This window comes from Ambystoma mexicanum, chromosome 5q (genome assembly GCF_040938575.1).
Source record: "Ambystoma mexicanum isolate Mex_15411 chromosome 5q, UKY_AmexF1_1, whole genome shotgun sequence".
Lineage (NCBI taxonomy): Eukaryota > Metazoa > Chordata > Amphibia > Caudata > Ambystomatidae > Ambystoma > Ambystoma mexicanum.
In genome coordinates this window covers 994092419-994108467 of record NC_090933.1, presented here as the reverse complement: position 1 = coordinate 994108467, position 16049 = coordinate 994092419, and the positions used below count along the sequence as shown (strand labels likewise).

The 16049-nt window shown below is 42.4% G+C and overlaps 1 protein-coding gene across 1 annotated transcript in view; it reads right to left on the bottom strand.

The window, feature by feature from the left end:
* The window catches only part of LOC138498338 (fibrocystin-L-like), an 848238-nt gene that overhangs the window by 117882 nt on the left and 714307 nt on the right, over positions 1 to 16049 (bottom strand). Inside the window, exons 30-31 of the mRNA XM_069622136.1 lie at positions 12852 to 13202; positions 1402 to 1553 (exon numbers count right to left, since the gene is read on the bottom strand). Of these exons, the coding sequence (XP_069478237.1) occupies positions 1402 to 1553; positions 12852 to 13202 (503 nt within the window). The remainder of the gene's footprint in view (positions 1 to 1401; positions 1554 to 12851; positions 13203 to 16049) is intronic.

Genomic DNA, 16049 nt, shown 5'->3' with positions numbered 1-16049 from the left:
AGTTTGCCGTGTTAAATGTTCTGGACAAGTCAGTTGAAGGTTTACAAGTTATGAACTGCAAGTTAAAAGTGAAGAAAATTCCAAGTGCAACCTGTTACTAACTATGCACGTGTGCTAACCTGCACTAACTTGATGCACTCCAGAAAATTGGCATCAAATAATAATTAAATATGTGCAAGGAAGTTGCTGTCATATTTTGCATGAGAGCTGAGAGCGATGCCTACGTTTTCCGAAGGCCTTTTCAAGGAAAGGACCGTCCAACATGCAAGTGCATGATGCGCATAATTGGCGGAATACAGTTTCTGTGAGAAAAAGACGTTCGGTGCTCCTGGCAATCTATTGCACCTTTTTGAAGTCTGGAGACTCTATCTTAGCGCGTATCTTTAAGAAGATTCTGAAAATAAACAGTAAGTGAAGCGTGAGTTCGCGAGTAACTAAGAAGATGATGAGATGTTATTTGTTCAAATGTATGAGTGAAGAAAATACTTTCTGAGTTCTAAAAAACATTTAGTCCTCATTTTCAAAAAAATAATTAATTCATAAGAAGGCAAGACAACACTAAATGAACTAGAAGCCAAGGCTTAGGTGAAAAATGGTGTAATGAGGAAGGTACTAAAGCATTTCTTCAAGTCACTTTAGAAAAGCAGAAAGGAATCAGCAGCAACACGGTTCTTAAGAAGCCTTTTAGCAATAAAGCAAAGGCTACAGGTACCTGGGATGATTAAAAGCCATCATGTTAAAATCCAGCTAGAATACAGTTGGGTGAAATGTAGTAATAAAATGTGTTTCATTTTTTAGGTCAGTTGATCAGTTGCTCTTCTGAAAAGGTTTAAGGATACAAGGGCGGCTAGCAAACACCTGTCTTTTGTTATTTTATCCACTTCCCCTTTCCCCTCGGGTTTGCCTGCCCAGCAATTTAAAATTAAGGATTGTTTGGTGAGCGTGCCGAGGTGCTTTGGTGGGTTCATCATCACTCCTGCAGGAATGAAGAGCAGGGACCCAACAGCTTATTAGGTGATTGTTGAAATGCAATAAAGACTACTAGTTCTCTACAAATGGTGCATTGTGCTAGAAATAGGCTGAAAAGCATATAAAATGGTTGTTTCTATAGCCATCGAGAAGGTGTATCAGGAGTGATTTTTGGATATGGAAAATGATTTTGTGTTGTACCGCAGATAGACTTCAAATATGATTTTGTAAAAGTAAATATGTTCTTGATTCTTAAATGTGGTCTTGTAACAACAAGCCACATATGAGACATGTCTTCCACTGAAATAGACACTTCCTAACATCCTAACATACCTTTGTACTTTACGCCTGTATGAAAGGTTGGAAGAAGGAACAAATGGCAGCATGCAATAGTAAACATTGATGCAACATTGCCTTCATTCACACTTTTACCTTCTCACTTTCAGGGTCCCACGGAGGTGGAATTGGAGTGGACATTTCCATTGAAGAGACATTCACCCCAATGGAAGCACTAATGTTCCCGGCAATAACAGCCTGCCCAATATTGTCGGCGATGCTCTGAATGTCAGAGAACTGAAGCTGGCCTGTTTAAAAAAAATGAGATAAGATTAATTGTGGGTGTGCATAATTTAAAGCATCCACTCATAATTGCTAGTGAAAAAAATGAATGTTACAGTGCATAACACTATATGTTAAGGAAAACAAATATTATTTTAAGGATATAATGTTTCTTATGATCCAAAATGTGTATCAAGTCTAAGTCAATATTTTCCTTTTGCAACAAACAGCTCCTGCCACTTACTGTCTCTCAAACCAAAGTAAATGATACAGTGAAACAATACAATAAATGAAAGACATTCAATGCAAGATCACCCACAAGACATTCAAGGAACCCACCAGAGCAAAAGACAGTTGTCTACATCAGATCGATATGTGAGAATAGCGCCATAGAATCTAAAGCCATGTGAACTAGGCAACAGAGACATTTACCACAAAACCGCTGATTGATGCTAGCTTCAAAAAAGCTGTGTACCTGGCCATTAGAAATCTAAAGGTAAAACAAGGATATATAACCAGCAAAGGTCACACTATTGGCTATTCTAACATTTTCCTGCAGCATTGTGAATAACACATTTTCCCTTTTTTGTTAAATGAACTTTTCAGATAGAAATATGTACTGTTTCCAAACTGTATGTGCTCCCTGCTCCCAGGGCTTTTATGATCTTTAAGGTCAGACTTCATTTTCCAGACCCATATTCCAGGCATACTGTTCCTTCATCTGATGAAGTTTAAAATGTATTTTTTACCTTCTATTTGAGAACAAAATAGTATGTGCCTTTCTCTTTATGAATCATTTTGAATGATGAAGATGTGTTTGGGGCTTCGAAAGCTAATGCTTTGTTCTATATGGCCCCATCACGAGTCTGGCGGTATCCCAGCAGTAATACTGCTGGGATACCACCAGCGCAAATATTGCTACTGCTACTCGGTCTGGCATGATTAGAGACAGTCCAAGTAGCGGTTCGGTGGTTATTGCCAATTCCTCATTGGATCCATTGGACCAATGGTCCATTTGAACCAGTGGGGTTGCGGGGCGCTATTATCGCCGGCGGTAATTGCTCTGTCAGTAATAGCGCAGAAAACAGCCGAAAACGGGCAGAAAGCAGGACTTGGAGGTAAAACTCCAAACTTTCCACCCAACTCATAATACCGCTGCATTTAATGGCTACCCCCCAACTTGTGTTGAGGCCATATTGTAGCAATGGAACAAAGGGCCTCATTACGGGTATGGCGGTTAGGGGTAAAATTGGAGTTAACTTGGTTACCTCCAATGAGTTTTGGCTTTGAGTGGAAGATTTACCTCCAGCAAAACCCTGGAGGTAAATCTTACCATTCAACGCCAAAAAATCGGCGGAATTGGTGGAATTATTGCAGTGGTAATTCTGCCAAGGTAATTCTGCAAAAAAAGCCCAATTGAAAATTATTGGGGATTTACACCGCTACCACCACTTGTAATCAGACGGGAATTCCGCCTAATCAGGTTCTGTGGATTTACCACAGAATTACCGCCATACTCGGAATGAGGCTCAAAGTATTTTCAGTCAGCCCAATAAAAGATTTAAAAACCTTCATCTTGTGTGATTTATCAATTGCAAATGTGTCTAGGTAAGACTATCGCTACGTGGGATGGTTGTTGATTAATTAATGGTAGATTGGTCAATAAAATGACATCAGCAAACTCAATACCATCTTAGCTTGCCTTGCACTTTAAATATACTCTCAACAAATTCAAATTTTTAGCCTACAAGGCCATCATTTGCTTGTCAAAATACTGCACATGAGTCATAGTGTGTTGCTAATGTGTATTCTTCCTGAGGATTCTTGCGGGCCTTGGAAGGCCTCAAAAGGAAAACCATTTCTAATGAAAAGATTGACAATCTTGCAATAGGTTATTGCTAAGATATGAAATGTCCACTCATCGGCTGATTTTATATATTTTGTATTTTTTTTAATTTTATTATCTTCCATGATCTTCCATTCACCAGCACTGTAAAAAAAAACACATACAAACAGCAACACACCACAGTTGAGCACTGCAATTGGTGAACAGTGAATATACAAACTGTGGCCAAATTCTTCCATTAAAAGAATACAGTTTATATTTACATAGATATCCCTTGCAATGTGGGCATTCACCTGTGCATTGAATCCTTCATAGGTAAATCAAAGTTGTTAAATACACCAGAGCAATATTTCCAAGATTAAGACAATTCTCCATTTTCTTCACCGTCAAAGCAGATGGAAAACTGCTGTGTTGTGAAAGGCACTGTATCAGGAGTAGGCCTTACCTTGGAGGTCTTGCGTGGCTTGTGATCGAAGAGATAAGGCCTTTCTCCTCTGGTAGCCACTTAGTGTCTGATATAAAATAGAACAGCCATGAGGCCACCCAAGAAGGCAGTCTCAAATGAGGACACCCCAGCCCTAAAAGGGAAATAAACCTCCAACAGAAGCAGCAGATGGTTCAGAAGCTTGATATTTCCAGGCAGTGAATTCTGGAAAATACAGGCAGGCACGGTCCCAAGAGGACAAGGAAAAGATGGCAGGAAACAAGAGACTAAAGCAAAGGAAGGCTCCTAAGCATCCGGGCAACAGGAGGAAAATGGGAAAATGGTACTGGAGCCAGCGGTGAAGCGAGCGAAGGGACAAGAGTAATGAGAGAAAAGAGAGCAGGGAAAACAGGAAAGCAGGACCAGGAAACAAGCACCACGGCAATCAGGTGCAGGAAGCTGATCGCAAAGCACTACTTACACTGGCATTCTTAACCTCCTGATGCAGTGCACCATCTTGGATGTCTGAGTCATCATGCAGAGTGACAACGGACATCAGCGCCATCTTGGGAAGGGCCGAGGTCCTGTATATCATTGCCGTAGCGACGTATATGATTGTAACTGCCATGCCTGGGAGCGGCGTTGATGGAAGGTGACATCATGCCCCCTTCCAAGGCCCAATCCACCTGGCTTCCACGAGTACTTCAGATGAAATTGCTTTAACAACAGAGGTGCCTGCACATGAGAGTAAGGTTCCCATGATCTCTTAGCCACTGAATATCCCTTCCAAAAGGTACTGTAACACACCACGAAAATACTGTGAATCATATATCTTCTCAACTTCGCATTCCTCGTCATGAAAAGTCGGTAGTGTAGGAGACTTCTGTAGGGTGCCCAAAAAAGAAACTTGAAACACTGGATGGATACAATGCCATGAATGAGGCAAACGTATCTTATATGCTACTGGATTTATAGCCTTCAGGACAGAAAAGGGTCCGAAATACACATTTCCCTGGTGATAATCTGCGAGGGAGATATTTGCCAAAAAGCCATACTCGATCTACTTTCCATGAACGGATCATTTCTTTGTGAACTCTGAGTTCACATTGCCCTGTGCTCTGCTCAAGATGAACAGCAATCCCAGGAGCAAGTTAACCGGGATGTTAAAAATATACTGCCCAAAGATTTCTCTGCTCTGGTGTCAGATAAACCCGAGACTAAGGGAATCTTTGACAATACTTCAGATTTAGTAGATCACATCATCAGTTCTATCAGGGCCTCCTTCGAAATGTTGGTCCCAGAAAAAGTAAAAACTGTGAAATTAGAAACCATAAGAAAATCCTGGTTCACTGACAATATCACACACGCCAGGAAAACTAAAAGGGACTTGGAACCTGAGTAGCGCAAGAATCCTAACATTCTCACTTTGAATAAATATAAAGCTGTCGCTCATTCCTATAAGAAAGCTATTATTAAAGCCAAGGGAGAAAACTATAATCTGGGTATCGACAAAGCCAAATCCTCTCCTAATGAATTGTTCAAAAGACTTAAGGAATTTGAAAATAACACCTCACCTTTTCCACCGATTCTCAAAGACACCACTTGGTGTCGAAATATTCAAGAGGAATTCCGGACTAAAACATCCAGCCAACAGCCCAATATTGTGAACCGACATCTTCTTTTAGCTAACAGTACAAAAACACCCACATCTAATACCTGTTTTAAATCCTCTTTTCTATCATCTATTCCAAACTTCAATTTCCAAGACTGTTCGAAAGCTGATATCCGTGACATTATATGGGGCCTTGAGCCCACTACTTGTGCAGGGGTTGTTGCCCTACCAACATCTTGCGAGACGCCCTGGATACTATCACTCCATGGATCACCAGGGTGATTAATATGTCTTTCTCCGAAGGTATGGTGCCAGCATCAATGAAGAGCACATGGATTACTCCTTTATTAAAAAAGATGTCCTTCGACCCTGCTAATGCTAAAAACTATCGGCCCATTACTAGGCCATTCAGGGCTCGACTCGGGACTGGGACTGCCCTACTGAATCTTAAGTCTAACATTTCTGCGATCGTTGCAGGAGGTCACCTTGTATTACTTTTGACTTGATCGACCACAATCTGTTACATGAGAGACTACTTAACATTGTCAACTGCTCAGAGGGCGCAGCTAACTGGATCACATCTTTCCTAGGTCCGAGAACATCCAGGGTGACAGCTGCAAAGTTTGACGCTCCTCCATTTCTTTCCTCCTGCGGTGTGCCACAGGGGTCATGCTTGTCTCCAATTCTGTTCAACATTTATTTCAGACCACTTCTGGATCTTCTAGGCTGCATGGGTGTCCAGTATGCTAATTTTGCTGATGACACACAGGTCCTTTTTTCGAATTAACTGGTATCTATCACAATGATACCAATACTGTGAACAATATCTACCAGGAAATCCAGAACTGCATGGCCTACAATTCCTTGGCCCTAAATAACAGTAAAACTGAGCTGATCATAATTGACTCAGGGCCGCGTCTTAAGAAAATTAATGCGAAATCTTCTCTGTTTATCATCATGGACTATATTATTCCTGTCTCCAAAAGTGTAAAAACCTTGGGTGTTACTCTTGACTCTGAGTTATCTATGAAAAAGCATGTGTCCAACGTTTGTCCCTCTTGTGGACTTGTTATCAAACTCCTCCATCAGATGCGTCCCTATCTTAACATTAAGAACCGCTCCCTTCTTGCCACAACGCTAATCAATTCCCGCCTGGATTATTGTAACAGCATACTTATTGGCACCTCTAAAGCTAATTTTAAGCGTCTACAGATGACACAGAACGGTGCCGTTGAGGAGGTCTTTGGTCTTGCTAAGGCTGACCATGTCTCAGATCTTAGGAGAAAACTTCACTGGCTGCCGGGTAAGGTGAGAGTGAGATACAAGTCTCTGTCCCTTGTTTTTAAATGTCTACACTCAGTTGCACCGCTTGTGTTAAGCCTTCGAGAACACTACGCTCCAGCTACTCATATCTCCTAACCCAACTAAAAATAATAAATAAATACTGGAACCTCTGTTCTCTTTTTGTCTGCAAAGATCTTGTTACTCCTTAGAGAGTGCCGTAAAGCTACGGAGGTCTGTTGATGTATTTGACATAAGGTCTGAATCATTTCTTCTGCCATGGGAACAGTAGAAATACATGATGGAAGTTCTTGTAACAATTGCGGATGGTATCCATAAGTGCAATAGAACGGACTGTTTCTAGTTGCAGAATGTTTTGCATAGTTATAGGATAACTCTGCTACAGGTAAAAGAGATGACCAATTATCCTGAGCTTGATTAGTGTAATAACAAAGATATTGCTCAAGGGCTTGATTTAACCGCTCAGTTTGTCTGTTTGTTTCAGGATGGTAACCAGATGGCAAAGCCTTCTTTATGCCCAAATGCTTGCAGACTGCTGACCAGAACCGTGAGGTATATTGAGTCCCTCTGTCTGAAGTAATGGAATCAGGTAACCCATGTAACCTGAAAACGTCTCTGATGAAAAACATACTCATCTCCAAGGTTGTAGGTATTCTAAGAAAGGGTGAAAGGAAAGGGTGAAAGAAAATGGTGAAAAATGAGCTAGTTTTGTGAATGAATCGATGGTTACAATGATGGTAGTGTGTCTTTGAGCACAGATAGTACAATTGGTTATATACCTTTGAACATCCTGTAGCATCTTTGGCCACCAAAAGATATGTGAGAGTTTGGCCACCAAAAAGTATGTGAGAGAAGTTACAAAGTGTTGTTCACTCCTCTATGACCACCCACTACTGAATCACGGGCTAAAGATAGGGTGGAGTCATGCAGACCCTATGGAGGTATGTAAATTGATCCTTTATGAAAATATAATCCATCTCTATGTTCTAGTCTGGATTTTAAAAGAACCTCAGGAGGGTTTTCTTGTGTTTCTTTCTTCAGTTGATGTAACCAAGTCTCTACAGTACACAGAAAAGTAGCCTGTAAGAACATCTTACCAAAGAACATCTTTGGTAAGAACATTTTACCAAAGGGAGGAGGATCTTAGTCTCGAGAAAGACCATTGTGAGTTAAGAGATCAGCTATCAGAGTCTTTGTTTCAGGTATGTAGGTAATGCAGAACTGATAATGTGAAAACAATTGGGCCCACCGGGCCTGTCTGCTGTTTTGACAGTTATAATTTTGTAATAACTGTAGGATTTTGTGATCTATTTGGATTTCTACTGGTTTCTGGACACCAATAAGTACAATAAGTAAATGTCTCCATTCTTAGCAGGCCAGTCTCATGGCTAGCAGTTATCTCTCTAAGACAGAATAGTTCCTTTCCGCAGGAGAAAGTGTTTTTGAGGAATACGCCACTGGATGCTCCTGCCGTCCTGTAGTTGTTTAAGAACTGCTCCAACTGCGAAATCCAAATGTCTGAGTCCAGAATAAATTGTTGATCATACTGTGGTTGACGTAGAAGTGGGGCTGTGGTGAATGAAGACTTGAGATTGTCGAAAGCTGCCTGGGTTTCGGGTACTCATTTGAAAGAGTTATTTTTCTTCAAAAGATTTGTCAAAGGAAGCACCACCCTGGAGAAGCTATTGATGAATTTATGATAAAAATGGGTCATGCCAAGAAATCTTTGAAGCTCCTTCATACTCCAGGGAGGGGCCATTTGTAGAATGGCTTTCACCTTTCTGGGGTCAATGGTACCACCTTGGTCCAAAATTATGTATCCCAAATAAGGAACAGATGTAGCATCAAAAACAAATTACCTGACACACATCCTGACCGTGCTCCTTTGGTGCCCTGGAGAATATGAGACTATCGTCCAGGTAGACCACAACGCTGTGTAAAAGGAGATCTGAACAAAATGCTAATATACAGCAGGTGCATTTGCTAGGCCGAAAGGCATTACCTGGTACTTAAAATGGCCAAAGGGGGTTCTGAATGAGGTCTTCCACTCATCACCTGTCTTTATCCTTACTAGGTGGTAGGCACCTCTCAGATCAAGTTGGGTAAATATCTGAGCTGATTGTACAGCCTCCAGGATGTCAGGGATGAGTGGGAGGGGATATTTATCTGGTATGGTTACTTTGTTCAATCCCCTAAAGTCAATGCACAGCCTTAGTTTTGTTGTATCTTTCTTTCGTATTAAGAATAGAGAAGCACCTCATGAAGACTTGGACTCTGTAATTAATCCGTTCTTGAGGTTTTCATCCAAATAGGTACATAAGGCAATCTTCTTGTTCTGGGACAGGATAAACATTCTACTGAAAGGCACTGTAGAGTTCGGAACCAAATCAATAGCACAATCGTCCGTTCTATGGGAGGCAAAGTCTTCTCTTCTTCCTCAAAAAAAAGTCTTGATATTGATGGTACTTTTTTGGAACTAAATTGGATACAACCAAGAAAGTGGTAGTGGTGGGTACAGTCAAGGAGAATGTTTATCTGGGAACGTTCTTTTCCATGAAGGTAGTCATACATTTTTCTGAACCCAGAAATAGTGATCTTGCTTTCCAATTTATGAAAGGATTATGCAACTCCAGCCACGGAATGGCCAAAATAACCGGATAATGGGTTGCTGTTATCAGCTCAAAGGAGATCTTCTCCTTATGTTGGTTTATTGACATTATCAGCTGATCTGTTTGTTCAATAGTCGGGCCACAGCTCAGTGTTGTGCCAATTGTTTGAACTTGGTGACGTAGGTTAACAGGTCAGAACTCCCTTGAGTCAAGTCTAAAAAGGAGTCCTGTCTCGTGTATGACAACTCTGTCACCTGAACAATGGTGGGACTACTGTTGGTGCTGTGGTAGAGTCTCTGTTCTGTCCTTAGAAAGGAGACTTTTGCATTGGGAGGAACCTTTCTCTGACCCTCCTGCAAACTATTTCAATAAGTTCCTGAACAAAAAAAAGCAGTGGCAAGTCAGCAATTTTTTTTCTCGAGAGCACCCAGGCCAAGGGACTCCTTTGCAGAGGTTTTCCAGTTCATGAGTGACCAACATGTCTCGTCGTCCTCTAGTGGCCATTCCGAGGGTCAAGGTTATCTCCAATGTAGCTAATTCCAAGAGCAGTCCTGAGGATCTTCACCTAGAGGCTAAGACCAGGCTAATTCCTGAGCCTCCACTTTAACTTCTAAATCCAGACACAGATCTGAGCATTCTGTTCTGTGGCTAAAACCAAGCAGTGGCCTGGGGACCCCCTTAACGGGTCCAAAAATAGATCTAATTTTGGAGCAGGATCTTCAAGTTTGCTAGGCCCACGCCTGCTCAAGGAGGTGATACAGAGGTTTCCTGTCTGCGTTGTTAGGTGGTATTTACCTTCCTGGCATACCCAAAGGCGTATCTGTGAAAAATGTCAGAGTGGAGAAGAAAATAGTGCCTGGTGGCAACCTAAAGGGCTGCAAAATGGTACTTATATCCTTTACACCCTCTCTAACATTGTAACTCTGCATCCGTTTACCTCCACTGCACAATGGTCAGTGCCTATGTGCATGTTTCCTCCACCAGCGACTCACCCTTCTCATCACCACTTGTGTATCCAGACACGGGTCTCACAGGCTTAAGGGGGTCTTCATGGCTTTCAGCATCGTCTGCATCCTGGGTCTGACCTCCCTCTCTTACTCCACAATCAAAGACATTTCTTTTGAAAAGATCCAGTCTCTGATTATCAGGGAGTTTCTCCCTGGGCCTACAGCATCTATGGGTTTGCAACCCAGCTCAGCCTGTGCTCCTTGCTGCCCTGGCCCCTTCAGCACCCGCCCAATTGGTGATCAATAATGCAGCTGGGCCTCCTGCACCTCTGGCAGCCATTCTTACGCACCTCCTCCACTTCCACCACAGCCACTTCTCCAACCTCTGCATACCATATCTGGTGATGGGTCAGATGGGGGCTGGGCGGGATATATGTGGAAGATCTACCCTCTTCAGCCCCAGACTTTCATGAGTGGATCATGTGCCTTTTGAAGTTCCTGAAAATGCCAGTATCTGACGTCACAACAATGCCTGGGACTCTATTATTAGTTCATTCTAGGGATTGTCGCAGGGCTGCTATGGACCAAGAGCTACACCAATCCCATATGTTCAGGATCAAAACCTATTATTAGAGAACATAGTTACAAATAAGTCCACTTAAAGTAAAAATGGGATCTTCCCAAATAAAATGGTCATGATGTGATTCTTCGGGGAGCTTGGAAGGGCCCACATTTTGTGTTATACCACTAACATTTTCTGGCTGTTTCGGTTTAGTTCAGATAAAGCGCACTAGTATAGTCCAGCCTGGAGGGGATCTGGGTACCCACCAGCAGGAGTGATTCACAAACGAGGAGTAGGACAACACAGTTTCAGAGAGCTTAATATAGAAGAATTTGATTTCATGCATCGTACAGAACTATTATAGAAAAAACAAAGAGCTTTTACATCCAAGAGGACTTCAGGTTTGTGTGATTAGGAGGATTAATCCAAAGAACGTAAGAATGTTTGGAGTTGGCATAGCATGGAGGCCTTTTAGCGGAGGTGTGATAGTCAATGTCAGGATTGGTCTTGAACTCATTGAGTTTCAAACGGTTTCCTCTCATCCATTTTTCAATTGCCTCTAGCCTTTTGATACATAAAGATACTGTATTCAACTCCTGTCACTTACAAATTATATTTCATATTTTTAAACTAAATGCATATAATAATGCAACCTTTATTCTATAGTTTTTTGTTTAAGTGGCCCATGAGCCATTTAAATAGAGGAGAAAGTCCCTGGCCATGCGTTGCAGGGAAAGTAGAATAGCATGGCCCATGGTGGCAAAGGATGACATAGTTACAGCATTGGTAGGGGGAAGGGTTGGCAAGGTCTACCACGTGTCTCTTTACTGGAACAAGAGAAGTTGGTACTGTGTTACTTGATTGTTATATACCCAGGATTTTTTAAGTTTCTAGTTGGACTAGGATTGTGTGGTGCCATTTTCTATTCTCATTTGTAAATGATGGGGTAGTGCTTCAATTATAATTGTTCTTTTATAATGCGCTTAATACCAGCGAGTGCTTTTTAAGCACGAATCAGGATGCCTGTAAGCCGCTGTTCACATTGACTATCCGCTGACTATAGCTTTCCGACTTCACCTACCGCCACACTTTCCTTTCTGTTTTATGTTGTACTGTATGTTTGAGCACTCTGAGGCCTGCGGGTTAGTTAGCGCTATATAAAAACAAATTAGAATAGAATAGATTCAAACCTGTGTTGTGCTGTGTTGTCTTGCTTCAAGACGCGTTGCCCCTTCCTCCCCAATAGAATTGTAGTCTTCTGGATTTGAGGTGTCAAGAAATAATTGTTTTAGGAGGTAGGTGATGATGTGGTGTTTTATGTCAAGATGAGCTTCATTTCTTTGGAGGGATAGTTTAATAAATGTATATGATTGCAAGACTTTAGTGTGAGCACCAGCCCTGGCTGCTGAGCAGGCATCACTGTAGTAGGGGGCAACATTTTATACTGACAAAGAAAAAGCTGGTTGGGGGTCATGGGGCAAGATGGACGTGGGGGCAGTGGAGAAAAGTAGAATACTTGTTTGAGCTGCATGACGCAGAATTTTACTTTTTGCACCTTGGCATGGGCATAGGCTATGACATAGCAATTCAGTTTTTGAGAGTTCTGCCTTTGCCCTTTAGTTGTGGTTCACAAGCATCAATCACGTCATAGAAATCATTATACATGGTGCTGAGGTTTTAAAATGTCATGGCATGTCCGATAGAGCGTGCAATATTGCCTTCCACAGATTATAATTGCCGGAATGCTATTTATTGAAACATTCATCCTAATACTTAGGAAAATAACATCTGCAAGCGGAAAAACATGCATTAAGTATTCACTTTCACCCAACACTATCCAAAAGCAAACCTCAGAGGTAAATGTATCTTTTGCAAAAACCAAAGGAGGCACTCAAATTTTGTAAAATTGATACTTATCCAGCATTATTTATAAAAACCAGAAATTGATAATTTGCCTTTTATAACATCGATTACTGTGGCATAGCCTTGTGATCTGACAACTTGCAAACAGCTTCAGCTTACCTGTGGTGTTAGTGCTGTTATTTATATCCTTGGAAGGTGGGTCTGCAATTTCTACTAAAACGGACATTTGCCCTGTACTCCTCCTTCTCCTTCGACGGCTTTCTCTTATTATCTTTGTGATGCGGATTTTGCTTGAAGGAATCTTCAGGAAAGCCGCAAGATTGTTGACCAGGTTAGGGCCAAAGAATTCATCCACTGTCATAGGCGGTAGGTTGAATGCAATCACAAGTTTTGGGGTTGTTCGGATTTCAACAGGAGTGCTACCCCGAAGCAAAACGTACATCATTTTATATTCGCTGTCAAAGAAGTTTTCACCAGCCACTGATGAGGTCAGTGAAGGGAGATATTGACCTAAAAGGGAAAAAGAGTAAGGAGGTATGTCATCAAATGTAAACAAATATTTCTGCTAATGTGCAGCGAACCATCACATAGTATAGAAAGTCCTGAAAGAAATGTAATTGACAGAATTCGCATTGGAACCTTTTAAAGAGCAGTTCCATTTTGAGAGCTGCCTTCAACAATAGGAAATTGAGTGAATCTTTTAGGTGGAGAAAGTTAGTTCTAGGCACAGTGCATATATGAAATACATGAGTGTGAAGGGGCCCCACTTAAGAACATTTTCTTTTTTTGTTTTTTAATTATTAATATGTTTTAGGCAATGCATTGACTTTTGATATAACTTCAAGGCAGAAGATTAATATTACCATTTAAAATCATTATCACAGCAAGAAGAACAATACAAAATAGCACACGTTCCACCCAGTCTTCACGGATAATCATTATACAGATTCAACAGTTTCAATACTTTTACAAGTTCTAATGACAAGAAAGTTTCATGTCCTCAGGACAGTCAGTGCCAAAAGTCCCTCGCCTGAAGCCACCACTGGGCACTTACAAATCGCCCAAATGCAGAGATCATAGTTTCTCATAACCCTTGACACTCAATCATAATATGAAACAGAGATTGACAAAATTCATTTTGACACACAGGACACAAATCCTCTATAGGCCTTACCCTGTATCTACAAACATTTCACCAGTTGGGAGGACATTAAGCCGAAACCCTTGAAAGTGTTTGTTTTCCTCTACCAACACGGAATCTGGTCAGATAATTAGGCAGGACCCCTCTCCGTTTATCCAACACTGAGAGACTACCATGACGTTTTGACAGTCACATTCCTGCAATTGTTCTGATCCAATCTCCTTCATGTAACTGCCTTTTAGTTCTAGCCGGATCCAAGATCAAATCTTCCCCCATACTGGGAATGCAATACTCAACACTTTTTTTCTCAGTCTCTGCATGAAGTAGTTATATTGTCTCAACTCTTCCTCATGCATTTCCGCATGAAGGGAGTTTTCCTAGGCATTTTGATTAGCCTGGACAAGTAAATATTACTCCCTCTAGAGGCACCTAGACTGATGTTCGCCTAAGCCAAAATCATGGGATGTTATCCCCAGGACAGAGCATGTTGTAATTCAGACTTCAATTATAGATACACAACTGGGAAAATGCATGACCAGGACCCCATTTGCGACTTCACTCAAGCCTTCCCTCGGCCTCAAAATCCACTATTTATATCAGCAAAATACTATTGGACAGTTATTAGCAGGATGGAGCTTGAGTTTCACGAGGGGAGGGAGGTCCCTTAGACCATTATCCTCAAGTGATCTGGTCAAAGTCCACCAGCTCAAGGACTTTTGAATAATAGGGAAGTAGAGAAACTGGGTGATAGTTTGCTGGGGCGTTTGATCAGCACAGGGGTACTTCAATATTTGCACATGGGGGAGGGCGCTGAGCCAATCAGGTGGCTGGAACAATGGAAGAGAATATGGGAGAGAATATACATTTCCCACCCGCTGTTCCAGCCACTGTATGCCCTTCTCTGGGGAGCACCATCTTTCATTTTTATGTGGCGAGCCAACAGGGAGCTTCTCCCAGTTGCCTCCCCACCCGCCATAACAAAACCAACTCCTTCCCCACCCCTGCCCGCTCTCCCTCCCCACTTACCTGTTAGACCTGAGCTTTATGCTCCGGTACCGGTGCTCATTCCGCTCGCGGCCACCGCCATAGAAATGGACTTGGTCCCTTTTTCCTATGGCGGCTGGCATCTTGTTTTATTTTTTCCTTTCCTCGGGGAATTGGCGTTGCTTGCGCAGCCAATCTACAGAGGAAAGAAACCAACATTTGCATCCCGGATAAACCCCAGGGTACAAATGGCTTTCACCCCCTGTGGAGGGTGGGGGGGTAAACATGGCCTTTAACGGCCGCCAGGCCCCACTGAGGGTGAAAGATATAGGACACAGTTGCCAGAATTACTGGCACCAATACCACCTCATCTGCAATTACCGGCACCGGTAATACCAGCGAAGTAAATACCCGCAACACAGGCACAATAGTATCACCGGCATATCATGACAATGGATTTGCCAGTAATACCGGCAAAAGCAAGTCAGAGATAACATCACCTCATACCAGCCAGTAAATAGACAAAGGTGAGGGAAATAAGGCTGCAAGTGCACCCAATCCACCCAGCTACACCCAATGCATACAGGAACAGTACTTAAGGGCTGCACCTTCCCCAAGAAAACTTTCCAACACAACAATGCTGCCACTCATTGCTGCTACCATGGACCTGGAGGTGCTCCTTGCTGATGTCCAGCTTCTGGGGCTGGACCAGCAGCAGTGATGACAGGAGGCCAGGGATAGAAGGAGGAGGAGGATGGGGTTACAAGTGATGCAGGTGGCGAGGAGGAGGTGTGCCCTGATCCCTCGCACAAGGGCCACACCACAGCCAGATAGTTACAGAGGACAAAGGACCTGGATGTTGGGTGAATACATGGACATTTACACCTGCATTGCAGCATGGGTAGTAGGCAAAGGGGGGGCACAATTGTCTGGAAAGCAGTGACTGACCAGGACATTTCAAACCCAAGAGGACATCCACATGTCATGCACTACAGGTAGCAGAATGCAACACGTCTGCACCCCGCCACCCCCAATGCCAATGAATCTGTAGACTAGGCAACCTAGGATCATGAGTTGTATGTCCTGGTGAGACATCGGACATGCAGGTACAGACAGACAGTTGAGATTCCACTGTCACAGGTAACACCACTGCCAAGTATGGAACAAGTTACGTACCTTTAACTCCTGTTCTCCAGCATGTGTTTGGCATGGATTCAAATGCTTCCCTGTCG